The 24,541-nt window shown below is 39.0% G+C and overlaps 1 protein-coding gene across 5 annotated transcripts in view; it reads right to left on the reverse strand.

The window, feature by feature from the left end:
* The window catches only part of DNAAF11 (dynein axonemal assembly factor 11), a 111,889-nt gene that overhangs the window by 38,529 nt on the left and 48,819 nt on the right, over window positions 1-24,541 (reverse strand). For 3 of the 5 annotated variants that reach the window (XM_058276053.2, XM_071208037.1, XM_058276050.2), the window contains exons 6-10: window positions 16,458-16,652; window positions 14,580-14,657; window positions 9,318-9,383; window positions 6,108-6,177; window positions 5,311-5,406 (exon numbers count right to left, since the gene is read on the reverse strand). In XM_058276053.2, the coding sequence (XP_058132036.1) occupies window positions 5,311-5,406; window positions 6,108-6,177; window positions 9,318-9,383; window positions 14,580-14,657; window positions 16,458-16,652 (505 nt within the window). The remainder of the gene's footprint in view (window positions 1-5,310; window positions 5,407-6,107; window positions 6,178-9,317; window positions 9,384-14,579; window positions 14,658-16,457; window positions 16,653-24,541) is intronic. The other 2 variants (XM_058276054.2, XM_058276051.2) reach the window with 1 other exon arrangement.

The raw sequence follows: 24,541 nt of genomic DNA on the forward strand, positions 1-24,541 counted from the left end.
AAGAGATGGCTGGGCACCAATTTCAGCTATGATGAGGAAATTCAGTGCACTACAGTATGATCCTGAGAACAGCTAAAGTTTGAGCATGTCCAGGTCAGAAAGAGGCCGGGATCTGCTATCTTAACTCTGCACCTGGCACGAGGGAAAGGGGAGCAGACGGAGGACCCCAGTGCTGGTGGGGACCGGCTTCTTTCCATCTAGGTCATATTGCAGGTCTAGCCTGGGCCCCCGTGCCACCTCCAGCAGGGAGGAAGCTACAGGGACTTACTTGCACCAGCCTCTCCGGGAAATTACCAGCCAAACTGCAGAGGCCAGTGATTGTCCTACTCTGGCAGCACAAGCCGCCCCAGGAGCTGTTCTGTGATGGGAATTGGAAGCTCCATTTCCCAGAAACAGGGTAGGAGGAGACAGTTGGCTGCTGATTTCAGCTATTGATTGGTAGACTTGGCTGGTTGAGAGATAATCCTGGGAACAGGGGGGTGTGAACCAGCCCATTTCAGAAAGAGGCCAGTAGCTGCCATTCTGACTCCGCCCCCAGCCTGAGGGGAAGCAGGGCTGACTGAAACTCTCAGTGTCTGCGGGAACCAGTTTCTTTCACACAGATCAGCCTGCAGCCTGCCTAGGCTTCAGCCCTGCCTCTGGCAGGGAGGAGGCTAAGGAGCCCTGCACCAGGCTATATAGGCAACTGCAGGTAACTTTGGCTGGCATAGACTGAAAATCAGAAGTCTGCATAGATTGCTACCCACACCTGCAGCTCCATCCGTGCCCCAGGTAAGGGAGAAAGGGATGTGAAGCTTCTTCACTCTCTCTGGGCAACTACAGTCTAGGCCTGCACGTGGATTATTCCATATAGCTGTGACTCTGTCCCTACCCCTGGCAAAGGAGAAAATTGGAAGAAGCTTCATTGGTCCCTGGTGCAATGAGGGCAACTTGAGCCTCCACAGCTTACAGCACCAACTACATGCTTGGCTCCTAGTGCATAACTAGCAAGGGAGAAACGATAGGAAGCCCTAAACTAGAGAGAAAAACTGCACCCAGAAAAAATACTCCAGGAAGCCAGATGCAAAGACACCAACAAACAATTACAATCCACACCAAGAAACAGAAAGCTGTGGTCCAGTTAAAGGAACAAGATAAGCCTCCAGATGCCATAAAGGAGTTGAGACAACTAATTATAGATGTTCAAACAAATCTCCTTAATAAATTCAATGAGATGGCTAAAGAGATTAAGGATATTAAGAAGACATTGGATGAGCACAAAGAAAAATTTGAAAGCATACATAGAAAAATAGCAGATTTTATGGGAATGAAAGGTGCAGTCAATGAAATTTTAAAAACATTGGAATATATAATAGCAAATTTGAGGAGGCAGAAGAAAGGATTGGTGAGCTTGAAGAAATGGCCTCTGAAAGTGAACATACAAAAGAACAGATGAAGGAAGGAATGAAAAAAATTGAACAAGGTTTCAGGGAACTAAATGACAGCAAAAAACGTGCAAACATATGTGTCACAGATGTCCCAGAAGGAGAAGAGAAAGGAAAAGGGGCAGAAGGAATATTCAAAGAAATCATGGTAGAAAATTTCTCAGCCCTATTGAAGGACATAGATATCCCTAAGAAACACAACATACTCCCATCCGAAAAAATCCAAGTAGACCAACTCCAAGACACATACTCATCAGAATATCAAAGGCCAAAGACAAAGAGAGAATTCTGAGAGCAGCAAGAGAAAAGCAATGCATAACATATAGGGATCTCCCATAAGATTAAGAGCTGATTTCTCACCAGAAACCATGGAGGTAAGAAGACAGTGGTCTGATATATTTAAGATACTACAAGAGAAAAACTTCCAGCCAAGAATCTTATATCCAGCAAGACTGTCTTTCAAAAATGAGGGTGAAATTAGAATAGTCACAGATAAACAGAAACCGAGAGAATTTCTAAGCAAGAGACCAGAATTTCAGGAAATACTAAAGGGTGTGCTAGAGCCTGAAAAGAAAAGACAGGAGAGAGGGGCCTGGAAGAGAGTCTAGAAATGAAGATTATATCATAAAAGTAACTAAAAGTGTCAAAAGAGTGGTGAAAATAAAATATGACAGATAAAACTCAAATAATCAGGAATAAACTTAACAAATTATATAAAGCAGTTGTATTCAGAAAACTCAGTGTTAAACAAATCAAAAAAGCCCTAAATAACTGGAAGAACATTCCATGCTCATGGATTGGAAGACTAAATATCATTAAGATGTCAATTCTACTCAAATTGATACACAGATTTAATGCAATCCTGATAAAAATAATACCAGCACTAAAGAAAAAATTGAAAACACGATCATTAAATTTATTTGGAAGTGTAAGGAGTCCTAAATAGCCAGAAACATCATAAAAAGGAAAAGTGAACCCACATCTCCAGACTTTAAATCATAATAGCTACCTATAGTGGTAAAAACAACATGGTACTGGCCTAAAGACAGACACAATAGACCAAGGGAACCAAATTGATGGCTCAGAAACAGACCCTCACAGGTATGGTCAAGTGATTTTTGACCACAGCTCGGGCAGAACAATCCATTCAACAAATGGTGCTGAAAGAATTGGACATCGATAGCTGGAAGAAGGAAAGAGGAACCCTATCTCACACCTTATCCAAAAACTAACTCAAAATGGATCAAAAAACTAAAAAGCAAGAACCATAAAACTTCTGGAAGAAATTATTGGAAAATATCTTCAAGACCTGGTGGTAGGTGGTAGATTCTTAAAGGAGATAAGAGAAGGAATGAGTGGACTACTTAAGTTTAATGTATGTAGAAGTTGTAATTAGCTTTACTCTAAAATTGTGGAAATACACAGAGTGGATGGTAACACATAATGAGTAACAGCTAGTTTATAAATGGGGATGTGACTAAAAATGGTAGTCTAGTTATATAAATGCCAACTGACAGAATGCTTGAGAATAATCTAGGAACTGGATAGCATAGTAAACCAAGAGAGGGGTGAGAATTGTGGTTGATAGTACAGATGCAAGAGTGTCCTTTGTTAGCTAGAACAAATGTATATCACTACTGCAGGGTGCTGGGAATGTGCAGAAGCATGGGAAAAATACAGTTGGAGTGACCTATGGACTGTGGTGAGTAGTAATAATATTCTTGCATCTATGCAAAAGATGTACTGTGTTGATACTGAGGCAGTATGGAGAATATGGGCCAAATGTACACTATGGACATGGTAATAATCAGATGATATTATTTTATCTGTAGCAAATGACACACCACATTGAGGTGTGTTGATGGAGGGATGTTGTTTGGGAATTCTGCACATGTGCATGATTGTTTTATAAGTTTACAACTTCTGTCATAAAAAAACATATTTAAAAAATAATAATAGGGTGGGTTGGGGGAAAAACACACCAAATGTAAAATAGGGACTATGATTAGTAGTAAGATTTTGATAGTGTTCTTTCATAGTTTGTAACAAAGGTCTCACGACAATGCAAGGTGTAGGGTTGATGTATGGGACCCCTGTATGATGTTATGCACATTTACTTTGTAAGTTCATAACTTTCACTATACACTTAATTGTTTATGTATGTTCATATATAAATGATATAAAGATAATAATTATCCAATTGGTTAGGGGAAAAACACTTTGTTTAGTAGTAATATTTTGACAATGCTCTTAAATCATTAGTTAAAAAGGTTTAAAAACAATGCAAGTTATTGGTGATAGGGTGAGATGTTATGTATGTTTTGTAACTTCACAACTATTATACATTTATTATGTTTATGTATGAGTGATATATTTCAATAAATTTTTTTAAAAGTATATGTATACAAAGAAAAGGAAGTAGAAGGAAGAAGAAGAGACGGGTGAGAAGAACAGAGTTTTAGTTAAAATATTATCTGAAATAAAATGTGATATATCCATTCAATGGAATACTAGTCAGTCATAAAAGAGAATGAAGTACTGATACATGTAACAACATGGATGAACCTTTATGTTGAGTGAAATAAGCCAGACACAAAAGGACAAATATTGTATGAGCTCACTGATTTGAAACAATTAGAATAAGCAAACTCATAGAGGCCATGGAATGGGCAGTTAAAGCTTAAAATGTATAGGGTTCCTATTTGGAATGATGGAAATGTTTTGGTAATGGATGGTGGTGACAGTAGTACAACATTGTGACTAATTAACAGCACTGAAATATATATATATCTGAATGTGACTAAAAGGGGAAAATATTAGATTGTATATATGGTAACAGAATTTAAATAACCCATGGAACTATATTACACAATGAATCCTAAGTTAAACCATGAACTATAGTTAATAGTACAAATACAAAAATGTGCTTTCATCAGTTGTAACAAATGGACCATATCAGGCAAGGTGTTAATAGTAGGGTGGTATGTGGAAATCCTGTATTCTATGCATGATGGTTCTATAAACCCACAACTTCTCTAATGAGAAAAAAAATAACTAGGCTATGTCATAAATATAATCACTCTGCTATGAACTTTATATGTGTATTCTCTCTGTTAAAAGCAATATTAGGAAATAGAGACTTAGAAAGGTTGGGTAACTTGCCCAAAGTCACAGAAGTAGTAAACTTGGAATAAATTTTTTACCCATCCAAGGTCCACTATATCTTCTCTCAAATTATTTGTAAGGGAAGTATTTTTTTTAATTATTTATTTTTTAAAATTACATTAAAAAAATATGAGGTCCCATTTAACCCCACCGCCCCCACCCCCCACTCCCCCCACAGCAACACTCGCTCCCATCATCGTGACACATCCATTGCACCTGGTAAGTGCATCTCTGAGCATCACTGCACCCCGTAGTCAATGGTCCACATCATAGCCCAGACTCTCCCACGTTCCATCCAGTGGGCCCTGGGGGGGTCTACAATGTCCCGTAATTGTTGTAAGGGAAGTATTGATTTCCCTGTAACCCGCATGCTTAGTGGTACCTTCCCCACTGTGGAAGAACCATCTGACCTACCCACCCTACCACCTACCCGACCTCTACCCTGCAGAAGTGAAAAGGCTTCAGAGGCTTGGAGAGGGGCAGAGACAAGAATCACTAGTGAAGAGCTGGAAGGATGAGCCCCTTAGGCCCCAACCACTTTCCAGTCTCAGTACTTGCCTCCCATAATTCCTTTTTCTCTTACCTGGGCAGGTGTGAGTAGATTTGCCAGTTCTTCTCCACCAAAAGTACCTGGATCTGACATCAACATTAGCCCTGAGAGATCCAGTTCCTTCAAGAACCAACTTAGCATACGTGAATAGATTCCAATGGCAATGCCTACCTTGGGCATGCTGACGACTAAATGTCCCGTTGTCTGAGACCTTCTGGCAGAGCTGCTATCAGGCTTGACTTCCACAGGAAGTACAAGCTGAAAGGGCTGAAAATAAATAGGAGGTGTCATCTAGAGAGTTAGTTTAAGAGGTATTTTCATTACACTTTCAAGATACACACTTCAATTTAAAAATGTGCATTGACTTGTCAGGGAAAAAATTATATTTGGGTTATGCTTGATACGCATAAACTATTATACCTATTTTAATTAAGACTCTAAAGAACAGTCATCAATCACAAACAGTGAAACACTCACTGGCCCATTTATGTTAACATGGCTGCAGAGCAATTTATAGATAAAGCTTTTTATCATAAAAGAGCAACACATTTCCATTTTAAGTCTTCAAACTAACTTATATAAATACTCAGTATTAGCAAAAAATGCTATTTCAAAAATGATAAATTACAACTGCTCTGAATGAAATCGTTGACAATATAGAATGAGTATTTTAAGTTCAGGCATAAGCTATAGCATATATGATCATCTTATCTGCTTTGTAAGAGTACTAACCCAATAGGCACAGGTATTGCAAACATTAAATTTATCAAGCCACCCAATGGTCAGCAGTCCTTCCCATGCATGGTACAGAAGTCTCATCAAAGCCAGGTGCTTAAAAATAGCCCACAGACTGGGCTCTCTTTTTTGTATTTTAATAATACTTTTAAAATTTTAGTTTAAAGCTTAGCTTTTTAACTGAATTCAAGGCTTAGCTTTTGAGATTGCAATAGCCCATGAGATATACACACCTTTCCTTTGACCACTACTCGCACGTAAGTTGGCTGCACATCAACATCAATTAAAGAGGTGTCCATGTACCTTTAGAATTAAACACACCAAAATCTTGTAATTCTCAAAAACATTGGGTTTACAGAAGTGCAAATACAAATTCACATTTATTGGACTATTTTAAATGAAGAAAGTTTTAGGAAACAACTAGGGTAAACAGATCTTTTTAAATTAGTCTTCTTTTAATCCCCAGACCATAATTCATTAGATCAGCAATTTTAGTTTTAGACCCGTGAGTACATTTGGCATTGATTGCCCCTAGCCCAAAAATATCTGAGGCCTGAAACACCATAGGTTTGCATAAAACAGCTTGCCATGTTCTTGTAGCATGAATATTTTATTTTAAGCCCCTACGACTTGAATAGCCAGGAATGCTGAATCCACTACACTCGGGGCCTGCAAGTGCAGCTCAAGCTTCCTCAGCGGCTCACAATTCCTTGCAGCTGTTCTGCAGCTGCCCTGATACCATCGCTCCTGGAAGACTGGCTTCGCTTCCCTTCAAGGGCACATCCTGCTGAATAAGCAGCACCTTCCACTTGCAGGATTGGGGGGTGTGTGTGGGGGGGGAATTACTCTCCTCCACTCATGAGCAAATGAAAAATTTAGATTCCACATCACTCATTAAAAGAAGAAGTGTAGCCAAATAGTTATTTTTACGCACTTTAGAATATTGACAGTGAACATTAGAAAATGCAGCAGTGATTCAAAAATCACAAACGTGAAGGCAATTAGGATATGACAGGGGTTACAGGGACAAGCTTTGGGGTCACAGACTCCCTCTTTTCCTACTGCATGACCCTGCACCATGTTGCTTAATCTGTCTAAGCCTCAGTCTCTCATCTGTGAAATGAGGATACTAACTATCTACTTCCTAAAAATGTGCAGAAAAACTAAGGCATAGTACCTGGTACATAGTGTCGTTAGTGTCAATAGAGTATATTTTACTTAGTAAAATGTCTGCAGTCATAACATAAAATAGCATCAAGTTTCTTATAATTTTATGTTTAATATCTATCATTTTAATGGATTACATATTCTTTTCTATGGTTTGAGCCTCCAAAACTGTTCATCTGTCCTTTTCCACGGGGCCTCAGCATGTGCTGCTTTCTTTGCCTGAAACAAGCTTTTGCCAGTTCTTCACAGAGCTCGCGCCTTCTCACCTTCAATGTCAATGTTCATGTCATCAGTTTCCCCTTGCTTCCCCCCATCACACACACCCGTACTGTCCATCCGTGAACACCATCTCTTTTCTTTACAACACTCTCCTCATTTGTAACTGCAGCCTGAGTTGCTTAGCTCCTTGTTGTCTGACTCCCTCATCGGGCCACAGCTATGTGAGAGCAGTGATCGTGTTTGGATCATGTCAGTTAAGGTCTCCCACGGCCAGGCACATAGTAGACATCTTATAGATACTTGCTGAACACTGATGGGAGGCATGAATGAATGAAGAATTTAACTTTTATCCATGTGCCAAAAAAAAGATTACAAAATATTTTGGCACAATTATTTTAGACAGACTCATGGGAATGGAAAGACGTTACTACATAGTCTGGACACAGGAGAAATATTTCCCCTTAAAGATTCACACGCATGGGGATGAGGAAACCAAATAGAGAAAAGGCTACACATTCAATAGACTCCAGAAATAAGGCCCAAAAGTGGAAAGGACTGAAAAGGATAAAATAGAGAATGTTCAATGGAGGAAACAGAGAGGGCAGTTTTGGGAGCTAGAAGAACAGAGGACAGGAAGTCAGCTGGAAAGATCTGGAAGCTCTTCAAGGCAGGCAGCCTGGCCACAAGGGGGCAGAGAATTGATGGGAGACATGTGAGAGGCAACTCGAGTGGAGAGGAAGGCACTGAACTTGGAGCCAGGCCTGAGGGCTCAGGTCTTGTCTCCTCCACTTACTGCATCTACTTTGACAAGACTCACATGATTCCAGGAAACCATCTGTCCTACCTGCTAGGGTAACTGAGAGATTCAAGTAAGAGAGAGCAGGCAACAAGAGGTGTCAAAAAGAGGAAGACAGTCCTTACAGGGCACCTAAATGCTCACAGCCTTGCTCGGTGTCTATTCATTCATTCATTCCTGTCTTAGGGAGCAACTGTCAGGTGCCAGGCACTGTTTTAAGTGCTGGATACAGGGGGTGGAGGACTGAAGGGTGGGGGGAGGCCAAAGAAAGTTCCAGCCTTAACCACAATTTTAAATAAATTTAAGTGAATTTATGGTTTGTCAGAAGGAAACACAAAAGCAGGGTGAGGCGGAAGGGAGTGCTGGGAGGGGCACTGTTTTCTCCCGTAAGGCTGGAACGGGGAGGCCTAGTAATAAGATGTCATCTGAACAGAGGCCTGAGGGACAGGGGGGCCACAGGCCGCTGGGACTCCTGGAGTGAAGGTGATCCAGGCAGAGGGATACACCAGTGCTCAGGTCAGGGGGCACTAGCATGTCCAAAGGGCTGGAGAAGAGCAGGGATGGTGCAAGTAGATAAGGGAATCATCAAAGTATGCAGGACAGGACCAACCTAAAACCTTCAAGGAATGAAGCAGAGGGTCCTGATGCTTAGACAACTTCACCCAAGAAGGGAAGGAGGTGGCATGGGCTGACAAGAGGTGGGAGGAGAGAGGAGCATTCAGTGGAAGTGGCAATGAGGGGCAAGTGGGATACCTTTGCCACTCGCCAGTCAGGAGGTGACAGCACTTGCAAGGGAGGAGTGTCCTGTGGCGACAAAGAGGCTGCTGGATTTATCCTCAGGGTCTTCAAGACAGGACTGAGAGGGGGAGGGGATCCCACCTAATATTATTATTAAAAAATGTTTTGGAAAACTCAACGAGGAGTACAAAAAAAAGTGGCAGCAATAAAAGCAGAGGGGGTAGTTTGTAATATCAGAGCAAAATTCCAAAAGCACAAAGTTTTGGGAATTATTTAAACTCTGCCTTAGAAACAGGTATTCTATTGTTCACAGCCACAGAATTGTGAGTTTATTTACTTTCTTTTTCCTTTCCACGCTTTTTAAAATTACAGTAAGTTCTCTGCCTTAGGAAAAAAAATGAACATAATCATTAACTACATTGTAAACTAAATTCCATTTTAAAATAAATCAGAACTCAAAAGATTGCTACTGAGAATGAAAAGAAAAATGCCATTAAAGAAATGCATAATAAAATGTCATTACCTATAAACAGCAAGGTCCAAGATGAGCTGATTATGTTTTTCATCATCTTTCAAAGAGAAGTCAAGTCTAAGCAACAATACATTGGGGGGGGGGGGGGGGGAAGATTTCTTTAGCGTTACTGTGTTGATAACCCACAGTAAATCTGGCAATAATTTTATAATAATCTTCAAAGTAAACTAATTTTGGTAGCTGGACAATAAAATGTCTATAGTAATTTTAAAATTTTAACAGAAAACTAAAAATATTGATACACTGTAAAATTTACAACATTATTTTAAATGTGACAGTCTTAAGGTAAATTGCAGACAAAAAAATTAACTTTGGTGCAGAGAAAGAGACATCTGGTGGTTAAAGTCTTGTGTTCTATTCTATTCGAGTTTGCTAGAAGCAAGCAAATTCACTGGAATTATTTATGGAGATCTAGATGTTGTATTTGCTGCCCCTCAACCAGCATTCTATTATTTAAATTTTAAACAGCCCTGACTGCCTTCTTTTCCCTTGCCATCTTTTTTCTTCTCCTTCACTGTTAACCTTTCCATCTCCCTGGAAAAGGCTGTTACAAAGCATGTCGTTTATTACCTCCATTTTATAGATGAAGAAGCAGAACCGCAGAGAGGTCGAGACAGCTGGGAAAGTGGCTCCATGAGCCCAGGTGGGTGGGCTTGCAAAGTCTTTCAAACTGTACCCTGAGACTCAGCCCTGGGTTAGCTCCTATACTGTCAATATACTAGTCAAAATTACATGGTCAATTTTATTTTGATCATGTTCATTTATGATATTGTTCTGTAAAATATATAATCAAGTTAAGCTAAATGGTTTTGGGGAAATGCAACGTTTCTAGCTGTCAGCTGTACGTCTGCTTTGGCAGTATCTCTTCTTTCTTTCAGCAATCCAGCAGTGTAGGACTTCTTGCAGTTTCTTGAACATACTGTCCCTTCTTTATCTCCTCTTGGGATCTTTTATATGCTCTGTTCCCAATTCTCCCTCCAGTCAACTTGAACTTTCATCTATCACGTGGAAGGTAATTTCAGGGTGGTTTTCAATGGCAGAGGTTGCTATTCATTTCTTTCTCTGTTCCTCCTTTATTAATAGTACTAGAACCCCCCATTTTGGCTCAGCATGTGGCTATACAGAACAAATATTACATTTTCCAGCCTTCTGTGCAACTAGGTGAAGTCTTGTGATTTAGTTCTACAAATGAAAGTGTTGCATGGCACTTTTCAGGAATTTTCTTTAGAAGATGGGAATGCAGGCTCTTTACTTCCTTCCTTTTCTTTACTCATCTGAGTAGTAGAGATTTTAGGAGGTCAAGAAATGAAGTATATAGACCACTTAACATGATTTTGCAATTGTCCAGGCAAGAAGTAACATGGGCTTGTACTAAGATGGTGTTGATGAAATTAATGAGAAGCGGTTGGATTCCTGGTAATAATGAAGAAAGAGCTTACAGGGTTTGCTGATAAAATCAGGGAGAGAAGAATCAAAGATGAAACGAAGTTTTTGGTCTTAACAACTGGGTGGATGCCCATTACTGAGATTAAAACCCCTGGGGGACAAGCAAGTATGGTGGACAGTGCTAATGGGGGTGGAAATAAGAGTTGCGTTTTAGGCACCATCAGTTTAAGGTAACTATTTTAATGAGGTTTGATGTCAAACAGCTAAGTGAACATTCTTGAGCTTAGGGAAGAGGATGGGTCTGGTTGTGAGCAATGTAAAGACAATGTTTAAAGGCACAGGGTTTGGTGGGATGGTTACCAAAGAGTGATTATAGTAAGAAAACACAAATGAGGAGCTTGCTCCAGAGCACGCAAGAGACAAGGGAAACAGAATCCAGCAAAGCATAAGATTCTTAAAGAACAGCTAGTAGGGTAGCAGGGAAATCAGAAGCAAAGGGAAAAATTGCTTCAAAAAGGAAAAGGATGATCAGCTTGGTCCAAAACTGCTAGAAGTAGGACAGGGACTGAGATTTGAACACCGACTATAGAAATGTGACTAAAGAAGATTCAGGATGACAGAATCTCCAGGAGTAGCTCCAAAGGAAAGTGAGTGAGGATCTGGAAACTGTGAATAGTTAACTCCATGAGGATTTGGGGTATTAAATAGGTACAGAGAAATAGGGCAGTAGCTGGAAGGGAGATTTGGTCCAAGGAATTTCAAAAAATATTTTAAGTTGGAAGATATTACAGTATGGTTGTATGCACATGAGACTGATGCAAAGAGCTGGGAGAACTGACACAGCAGGAAGAAGGGATAATTACAGAAGCAAAGTCCTTGATGGACCAGAGGATGGGTTTGGGGTACCAGCAGAGGCTGCCTTCACATGGAAGTTCACCCAGAGTAGCAGGAAGGGATAGTGGAGGTGATACAGGCATGCTGGTGGCTGGGTGTTGGGAGGATGGCAAACTTCTGATTGCTTCTGTTTTCTCAGTGAAATAAGAAAAGAAGTTTTCAGTGAAGAGTGAGGAAGTGTAAGGAATGCTGGAGGTAAGAAGACTGTTGTGAAAGCAACCTACAAGAGAGTGGGAGAATGAATTGCCCAAGAAAATATATTAAGATTCCCAAGAAGTCCCTCTGAGGTCTGTGTCCACACATCTACAGTAAGACCAGCAAATACAGTTGAATGTTTTCCTCTGGCCATGCCTGAGAGAAAGCCCAGGGACAAATGTCGTATTAGATTTAAATAGGGTTGGAGTTTTGTGAGGTGATGATCATGGAAGGAAAAAGGACAAGAAAGTTGACTATGTATGCCAAGGACTAATCTCTGTGAAGAACCATAAAATCAATGAAGGGGGAGAGAAAGTAGGAATATGAGGAGGTGGAGAACAATAAGAAAAATAGCAGACTGAATTGACTTAAGGTGTCTCACAGGAGCATGTGATTGATAGAGTGGAGGGAGTTATCTGGAATGTAAAAGATGGTGTTCAGTGAGAAACTGGAGGTTAAAATTCTGGAGGTGGAATTGTTAAAGGTGGTGGCAAATCTAGGAATAAAAGTGAAATTGTGTGGCTGAAGTTGGGTGGAGAAAAAGATGTTCGGAAGTGAGGTTGTTGAAGAACTGAGAGTCCAGGGTTTTTGATGGGTCATCTCCATGCATGACAAGGTCACCTAGAATGATGACAGGAGGAGAGGCAGAGAGAAGACAATGGTGTGGGTTCTGAAATCCTCAGTGAACTGAGAGGAGTGGTGGGCTGAGGGTAGACCCAGAGGTAAGAAGGTAACTGCGATAAGGGGTATGGAGCAGTATATCCTGAGGATGTGTGCTTCAGTCGAGCTAGGAAATTTTAGGGGAAGGGGAGAAAAGAGGTCTGAAAGTAGCTCTGAGACATAACTTTTCATAGGTGGTGAGGAAGAATAAACAGGGCAGTAGAAGCAGCACCCTTAGTTTCAGCTCGAGAAAGAAGATAAAATAGAAGAGGTTAAGGATACAGGTATTACTGAGAAAGAATAATCTTCAGATGGCACAGTGGAAGGTTGGAGGATTCAGGGAGAGGTGAGATGTTGAGTTGATTAGGAGGTGTATAAGAAGCCATATGGAATGAGATTCTGGAGGAAGATGAATGATCTGGGAGGGTGAGAATGGGTAGCCATGGCATGACTAGAGGAGGGGGAGGTGGTGAGTAACTAGTCCTTCACAGGATACCCTACATGGAATTAGTTTGGGGCAGGTAAACTGGTGAGTATTGTGGAGTGGTGGTCTTACCAGGGTACTGGAGCTCTGGAGACCTCCCTTAACCCCTGGAATATAGCTCCCTTAGATTGTAAGCTTCATGAGGGCAGACACCTGCCATTTTCACACCTGTTCCCCAGCACCAAGCATAGTATCCTATGCTGCATTCATGTCTGCCAGATAAAGAAACTGTGTGTGTGTGAGTGCATGCCTGTGATTGTGATTGTATATGCATGTATGAATGAGTGATTACAAACTCCATCTTGAAAATGATTATACTGGGTTAGCATGGGTTAGTTAGACAGTCATGTGTCCACCACCTACGAGCAATATGACCTGGAGAAGTCCCTCCACCACTCAAGCTCAGGTTTTGTATCTGTAAAATAGAAAAACTGCCCACCCCATGAGACTGCTATAAAGTTGAGATGAATGATGCATGCAAATGAGTCGGGACAGCACCTTTATTGTGGTAATCACATACCAAATGGAATGACTAGATTTTGAGTAATGAAATGAATCAAACAAGATCAGTCCACAGGCTTTTTGGTCCAAATTTTGGCTCCCAGCATTCCTTTAAGCTAGAGATAGGGTAGATCAGATGTTACAATCCCTAAGGATTTCCAGTTTGAATATTCTTCCTCTCTCATTAACTTACTTGTGGGATTCCTATAAGTTTACTTCCCTAGTTCTCCAATGCTTTGTAGCTGGGCCCCAGAGTAGGCAGTAGATGTCAATGACAGGTACCAATAGTCTCAGTCAACTTGTTCATGGTAGAGTTTTAAACATTAATAAAGGGAAACGGACTTGGCCCAGTGGTTAGGGCGTCCGTCTACCACATGGGAGGTCCGTGGTTCAAACCCCGGGCCTCCTTGACCCGTGTGGAGCTGGCCCATGCACAGTGCTGATGCGCACAAGGAGTGCCCTGTCACACAGGGGTGTCCCCCGCATAGGGGAGCCCCATGCGCAAGAAGTGCTCCCCATAAGGAGAGCTGCCCAGCGTGAAAGAAAGTGCAGCCTGCCCAGGAATGGCACCGCCCACACTTTCCGTGCCGCTGATGACAACAGAAGGGGACAAAGAAACAAGACACAGCAAACAGACATAGAGAACAGACAACTGGGGGAGGGGGGGGTTTTAAATAAATAAATCTTTAAAAAAATAAATAAATAGCAACAGTGTGGTGTGTTGGTGAAGGGTTACTATAAGGGAATTTTTACATATGTGCACGACTTTTTGTAAGTTAACAACTTCTGTAATAAAAATATATTTAAAAATTAATAAATACAAAAGTAATACACTGACTTTGCAGGCATAAAATCAAATAGTGTCCAAAGTTTTATGGAATGCATAAGGAACTAAGATTTTCATATACCGAGATCATTTTCCAGATGCCAAGAAAATAAAATATAGCTTTATGTACTTGAAGATATAATTGATTTCTGCTTTTTAAATATGCACAAAAAGACACTATTATTAAACTCAAAAGTGTTAACAAGGATCAGATATATCTTTTGCAGAGTGAACCTGTAACTGGAACCATAAAAGTGCCCAACACCACTGATTTTCCTTCTTCAGGTCTCTATTTGGCCTCACGTACTTGGGTTCATTTACATTCAGGACTTTCCCATCTTCAGTGATCAAAGTCCTGGGTGGTTTCACTTTCTTCTTTTTCTCACTTAAGATTGGGGAACCAGGGACAATGAGGGGTAGGAAAAAATAAAGAGAATATAAAAGCAATTAGTATTTTTTGTGAAACAGGGTAAGAAAAATTTAATCAGACATTTATGAATACATTGGCTTACTCTCACGAAGTCCATTACTTTAATTCTGTGCTGGGAACTGACAATCAAGCTATATTTCTACATGGCTCTATCTATAATTGTAAAGCAAAACTGTGACTCAGACAATTTGCCAGATAATTCAAATGGGGGGGACAAGACTCCTTTTCATGAAATAGGCATGAATATTTAAATTAGTCTATTTTATGCATGATTTACAATTGTCAATTGTGTATTCAGCTTCTGCTTTAGAAAAGATTTAAATTTTAAAAATACCAAGTAGAATCTATTCTACAGAAATAAAAATACCAGTACATAGGCTCTACGTAAAAAGATGTTTATTATAGCATCATTTGTAGTAGCAAAAACCTGGAACTGTGGTGAATTTTTACCAATGGAAAAATGATTGGAGGAATTGTGGTATATTCATATTATGTAATATTTTCAGCTTTTTAAAAATGTGTTTGCTTTTTACCTAAAAAATGTCAGTATTTCATACAGTATATGTAGTGAAAACAAATATATACATTTTTTTGGTTAAAAAAGAGTCCTCAGTCCTACATATGCAGAGATGATTTACAAAATTGTAGAGGGTAAAGATCTGATGGGATAGATCTCTCTGTTAATATTCATTATCTTGAAGGGCATGAAATAGAAGTAAAAGAAATATAGGAAAGAGTAAAGGACTCATGGAATAATGTGAAACAAACATGTAGAAAATAAGGCCTATTTAAAATATTACTGAAAATATCTAAAATTTAAATAGGCATATATTGACAAGATCTAGAAGATCAGATGAAAAAGTGTTTAGATGATGGAATTCTGGATTTCTATTGTTCTTTTAACACAGATTATGTATCAGTTAACTTAATTTTTATAAAAGTCACTCACATTCTTCTGCGTCTTAAAATGGGCCCCCAGGTCCAATTTAGTTAACATTTCAATGAACTACACTATTTTCCATGATCTAGAACAATAAAGAAGCAATCCTAGAATTACCAGCTTCACCCTAGTCCAAGAAGCAAGAGCAGAAGAGATTGTTCTTGCTCATTTCCCCATGGCTAATGAAAATGACTATATAATCAGAGTCAATGATTATAGAAAACCAGAATCTCTGATACCCAGTGGTTGGGGTAGACTACAGCATGCTGAGCAGAGCTGGAAAAAGCTACTCTGGAATTAATGGCTTAAGCATCTGCAGCTTCTAACAAATAATCAAATGATATCTAAACAATTCAAAAATGAAGGCATACAACTAAATGTACAAGAGAATTAATTAGGAAAATGTAATGCCTAATGAAATAATTTCTAATTATTCATCTTATAAAAGAATGGAAAAGAAGCAAAGGAGCTCATTTGCCCTGCAAAGTGGTTTTTCTCTTTTACTATGATAACTTCTATCTCTGACCTCGACTATATTAGTTCTAGATATATTTTAAAAGGTTAAAAAGATAACAATATGAAAACAAACAAAACTGCACATAAAATGGCAATGACTCATGATGCACTAAAAAAGTTGTTTTGATGTGAATGTTTGCAGATACAATTCAACAAAAAGCTATGCTTAGAGAAAGCAAATTCTATGAGTGATGGCTAACGAAGGTTTAATACAGACAATGGGTAAAAAAGTGTGCAAGCAAGAAAATATACTCCATAAGAGGCTGTTGTTATTTCAGTGACAGGAAAAAATGGAATACCTTAATTTTTCTTGGTCTTTCCGTTGTTTTTCTATATGTCTAAGAGTTTCTAATCTAGACTCAGGAGTAAACAAAGAAGGCTTGTTCCAGAATGCTAGGTTGTCATCTTCATCTTCATCTAATTTCTTTTTGTTGTATTCTTCTTCTTGTGTTTCTGGTGCCTGGAGGTGGTCATTGCTCTCTAAAGAAGATGGGCTAGGGAAGAACAAATATACACAAAGTGGATAAGAGCAATAATGGATGTATGCGATTCCTCCTTAATTCGGCTCCTTAAATACTATACACTTTCTTAAGTTATTGTCTCATGTTTGAGTGGCAAAATGCCTACCTAGCCAAGCAGGAGGAAAGTACTGCCACTGCATTGGGGCAGACCTTCAGCGTCGAAGGTTAGCAACACTGCAGTCACCAGACTCAAGAGTTCACACACTTAGTTGATCTGAGTTACCTGGTGTGACAGTATGAAGTTTTGTGAATCCCAGAAAAGATCACAGTCCTTGAACTAACCCATTCCTGTGGGTGTGAGATCCTTTGATTCTGTTAATTCAGTTAAGGAACCTTTTGGTTAGATTGCTTTTGATTACATCAGTTTTCATTAAATAACTTTAGGGCCTTTGATTGGACAATGTCAGTGAGGCATGACCCAGGTTAGGTTTCTACCCTCTTGCTGAAGTCTTATATAAATGGACACACACAGAGAAAGACAGTTGCCATTTTATCCTGCCATGTGAGAGAAGACTTCAGGATTGCCTATAGCTGCAGAAAGACTGTGAAACCCCAAGATGTTGAGAGAGAGGCAGAGGCTGGAATCAGAGAAGATGAAGCAACAAGGCCCCCAAGAGGCTAGGTCCACGGAGCACCTCAAAGCTGAAAGAAAAGGTGAGCCTGGAGGAAAAGCAGAGAGAGAATGGCATACCTGCCATTTTGCCTTGCCATATAACGGTAGTCCAGGATTGCCCTCGACTGAAGTTTGGTGAGACAGCATCTCTAATGATACCTTGACTTAGACATTTTCACAGCCTCGGATCTATACAACTTTCCCCTAATATATTCCCATTATAAAAGCCAATTCATTTCTGGTATTTTGCTCCTAGCAACTTTAGCAAACTAATACACCAGGGGAGTTTTTAAAAATGTCCCAATTCCTGAGCTCCAGTGAGATGTTCTATCCAGTAGATCTGGGGTAAGGTCTAGGAATCTGCATTTTTGTATTTTGCAGTTGGTTCTAATGGCCAGATAATTAGAGGGATCTATGGTTTTTGCAATCATTCTGTCTCTAGTTCTGCATAATTCAAATCCACTGCTCTATTCCCTTTTCCATTCATGTTTTGTGGACTCTGGGGGAATTAAACGATGAATCTACAGATATATGAGATAGTCAATATATGTTCAACATGGATTCAAGAAATATTTATTGAGAATCTTATGTATGTCAGGAATCTTATGCATGCTACAACAAACTGGGACAAAACTTCAGGAGATTTTATTCTAATGAACGAAAAATGACAAAATTCAAATGATAACATTGGGTATAGCCTCTTTATCCCATCCCTCATCTCTAGCTAGAATATACACTCTATTAGAAATGGCATTAAATGAAAAGATACACATGAACCTTTTAGTACACAGTATAATGAGTACTTAGTAAATGTTAGGTTTTGTTATTGTTGAAATGAGGAGACACAAAAGTTTCATTTTCGTTGATCTTAAATAAGATTTTTTTAAAGGGATAGACCCCAAAAGACAGAAAATCAAGTTTTAAAAAGCACAAATAGAGGACTTCCAGGGAAGATGGCAGAGTAGGGAGCTCCAGACTCAGTCCTTTTACCAAAGCAGCTATTAAACAGACAGGAACTTTCTGAAACCACTCTTCTATGGCTCAAGGACCAGAAGAACACTGTAGAGCAGTCAGGGCAGAGAGGAAGGAAGAGGTTGATAAACTATGATAAAGCACAGTGAGTTGCCCTGCATGGTGGCTGTCAGCATTCATCCCCCACTCTTGCAGCAGGCCACCTTGGGGTCCAATTCCTGGCTAGCTCACTAGTGACAGAAAGGAATATAAAAAATCCTCTTTCCTAAGAACAGGGGTGGGCATGGCCAATCACTGATCATAGCTTTTGATTAGTGAGTTTGGACTCTAGATCTCAGCTCTGAGCTACTGATCCAGCCATCCAGAGGCACTAATTAATGCCTCCTGCTCCCCTGGACAAAGGCAGCAGCAGCCATTGTTTCAACTCTACCTCAGAGAGGGGCAGAGGTGGTGGAGATTTAAAAATAGAGTTCTTCCTCTGGGCTTCAGGAGACAGTTAGTTGAAGGGCTGCACTTGATGGGCAGGCCAGGAGAGCACACCTTTGGGTAACTGTCAAAGAGGCTTTTAGTGCCCTTCCTGATACCCTCCCTAGGGCACTGTGGAGCCAGTCTGTGCCCCCTCCATGGGTTCCTGGTCTTTTTTGGCTGGGAAATACTGACTTGGGAAAGTCCTCTCTGGGGTGACCCTACATCCAGAATTTGACCTCCAGGCAAAAGCAGCTAGAGACAATGAAAGGAGTAGAAAAAAATATAGAGAGACCAAACAAAAACAAACAGTACAGATCAAGATTTCTGAAGAAGGAACAGAAAAGGAAGTTTTCTTCTGGAGATGAAACAATTATACAAAAATTATAGTCTTAAAAATTATACTGCATATCTAAGGGCAAGATTCAGATGAAGAAGAGCTGAAAAAAATCTGAACAGTTAAACATGGGCTATTATAAAGGCTTAGAATAAGATGGACCAATAGCATCAAAGAAGAGCCTTAACACAAAGCCTATCAACAGTGGAACCTGAGGCAAGAGAGAGAAACTGAGTCAGAATAAACTCATCAAGATAAACAGATACCTAAACACCAGCAAAAAAATTACAAGCCATACAAAGAAACAGAAAGAGATGTCACAGTCAAGGAAACAAATTGAAATGTCAGAGGAGACATATATTTGGAATAACTAATCAAAGATGGTCAAATAAACCTCCTAAATCAATTCAAGAAGAAGGAAAATATGGTTAAGGAGATAAGAGATATTAAGACAATGTGTAAGCATAAAGAATTTGAAAGTATAAAAAGAAATATAACAGAAATTCTGGGAATGAAAGGCCCAATAAAAGAGATTAAAAATACACTATATGGAATACCATTAACTGAATACTTTGGATGGATTTATGCTTTATTAATATGTATCAATAAAACTCATTTGTTAAAAAATTAAAAAAATACACTATAGGCATATAACAGCAGGTATGAACAGGCAGAAGAAAGAATCCATGAACTAGAAGACAGGACAATCTGTCTGAAATCCTACAGACAGACGAACAAATAGAGAAAAGAATGGAAAATATTGAGCAGGGTCTCAGAAATTTGGGTGACAGTATAAAGCATGCAAACACGTGTGTCATGGATGTCCAATAAGGAGAAGAGAAGGGAAAAGGGGTAGAAAGAATATTTGAGGAAATAATGGCTGAAAATTTCTAAACTGTTATAAAAGATATAAATATACATGTCCAAGAAGTACAGCACACTCCAAACAGAATAAATTCTTATAGACCTACTTTGAGACACATACTAATCAGAATGTCAAAAGACAAAGACAAAGAGAGAATTCTATACGAGCAAGAGAAAAGTGATTCATCACATACAAGGGATGCACAATAAGACTAAGTGCCAATTTCCCGAGAGAAATCATGGAGATGAGAAGACAGTGGTATGATATATTTAGGGTACAGAAAGAGAAAATCTGCCAGCCAAAAATTCTTTATCTAGCAAAACTGTCCTTCAAAAATGAGGGAAAGCTTAAAATATTCACAGATAAAGAAAAACTGACAGAGTTTGTCAACAAGAGACCTGCCCTACAAGAAAACCAAAGGGAGTTCTGCAGCCTGAAAGGAAAAACAGGAGTGAGTGGCTTGATGCAGTGAGAAGAAATGCAGATTATCACAAAGGGTAACTAAAAGCATAAAAAGAGACACCAAAAAAGATATGACATATATATTAGTCAGCCAAAGGGATCCTGATGCAAAACACCAAAAATCTGTTGACTTTTATAAAGGGTATTTATTTGGGGTAGAAGTTTACAGTTACCAGGCCATAAAACAAGTTACTTCCCTCACCAAAGGCTGTTGCCATGTGTTAGAGCAAGATGGCTGCCAATGTCTGCAAGGGTCCGGGCTTCCTGAATTCCTCTCTTCTCAGGGTTTGTTTCTTTCCAGGCTCAGCTGCTCTCTCTGCTCTCTCCACAAGGCCAGCTGTAAACTATCAGGTGAATGGTTCATCTCTCTTCCTGGAGCCTCTGCCATGTCTAATGGACCTCTCTCTCCTTCCTCAAGTATCTGTTTCTCTCTGTGTTTACTCTCCAGGGCTCCAATATCAAAACTCCAAACTCCCTTTTCTGCAATGCAGTTTCTCTGTGAGTTACCACCCACCGAGGGGGCAGGGATTCATCATCCTACTGACTGGACCCAATCAAAGCCTAAATCATAAAAGTGAAAGCTCTGAATCCAGTCCAATCTAATATGCCCAGAGGAACAGACCAGTTCACAAACATAATCCAATATCTCTTTTTGGAATTTATAAACAATATCAAACTGATAGAACATATAAAATACAAATGATAAAATTGCTGAAGTAAATACTGCCTTTAGAGTACTAATATTGAATGGTAATGGATAAACTCCCCAATCAAAAAACACAGATTGGCAGGATGGATTAAAAATCTGATCCAGCTATATGCTGTTTACAAGAGACTCACCTTAGACCCAAAGAGGATGAAAGTTAAAGATGGGGTAAAAAGATATTCCATGCAAATAGTAACCAAAAAAGAGCTGGGGTAGCTATACAAATATCAGGGAAAATAGACTTTAAATACAAAACTGTTATAAGAGACAAAAAAGGGCACTATATATTTTAAAAAGGGGCAATCCAACAAGAAGAAATAACAATCATAAATATTTATGTATCTAACCATAGTGCATAAGGCAAACACTGGCAAAACTGAAGGGAGAAACAGACATCTCTACAATATTATGTGTAGACTTCAATACATCACTCTCATCAATACATAGAACATCTAGACAGAGAACCAATAAGAAAACAGAGAAGCTGAGTATTATGATAAGTGAACTAGACCTAACAGACATAAACAGAACATTGCACCCTAAAACAGCAGGATATACATTATTCTCAAGGGCACATAAATCATTCTCCAGGATAGATGATATGTTGGGTCAAAAAACAATTCTCAATAAATTTAAGAAGATTGAATTACACAAAGCACTTTCTCTTATCAAAATGGAAATCAATAATAGGCAGAAGACTGGAAAATTCAGAAATATATGAAAGTTAAGCAACACACTCTTAAACAATCAACAGATAAAATAGTAAATTACAAGGGAAATCAGTAAATATCTAAAGATGAATGATGCAGTAAAGGCAGTGATGAGAAGGAAATTTATCACCCTAAATGTTTACATTAAAATGGAAAAAAGAGTTAAAATCAAAGACCTAACAGTATCTGGAGGAACTAGAAAGAAAAAAAAAAAAAACAAAACACAGCAAACTAATCCCACAGCAAGGAGAAGGAAAGAAATAAGAAAGATTAGAGAAGAAATAAATGAAATTGAGAATTTAAAAAAAATAGAGATAATTAATAACCAAAAGTTGTTTTTTGGGGGTAAGATCAATAAAATTGATAAATGCCTTACTAGACTGACAATGAAAAAAAGGGAGAAGATGCAAGTAAGTAAAATCAGAAATGAGAGGCACAGCATTACTACTGACACTACAGAAATAAAAAGGACCATAAGAGGATACTATGAGCAACTGAATGCCAAAAAATTAGGCAACCTAGATTAAATGCACAAATTACTAGAAACACACGAGCAAACTACACTGACTCCAGAAGAAACGGAACCACAACAGACCAATTGAAAGTAAAGAAATTGATTCAGTCATCACAAACCACAAACCTTGGAACAAAGAAAAGCCCAGGACCCAATGGCTTCACAGGGGAATTCTACCAATCATTCAGAGAAGAATTAACATCAATCCTGCACAAGCTCCGGCAAAAAATTGAAAAGGAGGTAACACTACTTAATTCATTCCATGAGGCCACTGCCCTAATACCAAAGTGAGATATTGATACAAGAAAATTACAAATCAATTTCTCTTACATATATAAATGAAAAATCCTCAATAAAACACTTGCAATTCGAATCCAACAGAACATTAAAAGAATCATACACCATAATAAAGTGGGTTTTATCCCATATGAATGCAAACATAGTTCAACACAAGAAAATCAATTAATGTAATACACTACATTAACGAAACAAAGGAGAAAACCCAGACAACAGTCTTGTTTGGTGTAGAAAAGGCATTTGACAAAATCCAGCATCCTTTCTTGATAAAAACACTTTGAAAAATAGAAACGGAAGGAAACTTCCTCAACATGATAAAGGGCAGATATGAAAAACCCAGAGGTAATATCATACTCAATGGTGAAAGAATGAAAGCTTTCCCTGTAAGATCTGGAACAAGACAAGGATTCTCACTGTCACCACTGTTATTCAACATTGTGCTGGAAGTTCTAATCAGAGCAGTTAGGTTAGAAAAAAATATAAAAGGCATCTGTAGCAGTTTGATATGGTTATGAACTTAAAAAAAATAGGGATTGGATTATGTTTGTAATCTGATCTGTAACCTGGGCATGACTGGTTATGATTAGGGTGTTGAGTCTCCACCCCTTGGTGGGTGGGGACTCACAAATAAAAAGCATGGCAAAGAACAGAGATGAGGGTTCTTAATGTTGGAGTTTTGATGGAGTTTGATGCTGAAGTCTTAAGCTGGAGCCCTGGGGAAAGAGACAGAGCCATTTGCCTGATAGCCTAGCCTACAGTTGACCTTGTGGAGAGAGGTAAAGCCTAAAGAGCCTCATAGCTACAGCTGTCCTCATGGAGAATACAGGAGCTGAGCCCAGAGGAACCCAGGAAGCCTGAACCCTCACAGACATCGGCAGCCATCTTGCTCCAACATGTAAAAATAGACTCTGGTGAGGGAAGTAACTTATGCTTTATGGCCTGGTATCTGTAAGCTCCTACCCCAAATAAATACCCTTTATAAAAACCAACAAATTTCTGGTATTTTGCAACAGCACTCCTTTGGCTAACTAATACAGCATCCAAATTGGAAATGACAATTTGCAGATGACATGATTCTATATATAGAAAGTCCTGACAAATCTACAACAAAGCTACTAGAGCTAATCAGTAATATTTCTATACACTAATAATGAGAAATCTGAGAAGGAAATCAAGAAAAAAATCCATTTACAACAGCAACTAAAAGAATCAAATATCTAGAATAAATTTAACTAGGATGTAAGGTACTTTTACAGAACTACAAAACATTGCTAAAAGAAATCAAGGAAGACTTTCATAAATGGAAGGACATCCCATGTTCATGAATTGCAACATTAAATATTGTTAACATGCCAATTCTACCCAAATTGATTTACAGATTCAATGCAACTCCAATCAAAACTCTACCAGTCTACATTGCAGAAATGGAAAAGCCAATTATCAAATTTACTTGGAAGGGTAAAGAGTCCTGAATAGCCAAAAATGTCTCAAGAAAGAAGAAGTAAGTTGGAGGACTCAAACTTCCTGATTCTAAAGCATATTGCAAAGCTAGAGTGGACAAAACAGTATGGTACTGGCATAAGGATAGATATATTGACCAAGAGAATCAGATTGAGAGTTCAGAAATAAACCCTCACATCTATGGCCAACTGATTTTTGACAAGGCTGCTAAGTCCACTCAACTAGGAAAGAACAGTTTCTTTAACAAATGGTGCTGGAAGAACAGCAAAACAGGATCCCTATCTCACACCATATACAAAAATTAACTCACAATCAATCAAATACCTAAATATAAGAACCAGGACTATGAAACTCCTAAAAGAAAATGTTGGGAAGCATCTTCAAGATCTTGTGATAAGCAATGGTTTTGTAAGACTTTACACCCAAAGTACAAGCAAATACAACAACAAAAATAAATAAA

This window comes from Dasypus novemcinctus, chromosome 14 (assembly GCF_030445035.2).
Source record: "Dasypus novemcinctus isolate mDasNov1 chromosome 14, mDasNov1.1.hap2, whole genome shotgun sequence".
Taxonomy (NCBI): domain Eukaryota; kingdom Metazoa; phylum Chordata; class Mammalia; order Cingulata; family Dasypodidae; genus Dasypus; species Dasypus novemcinctus.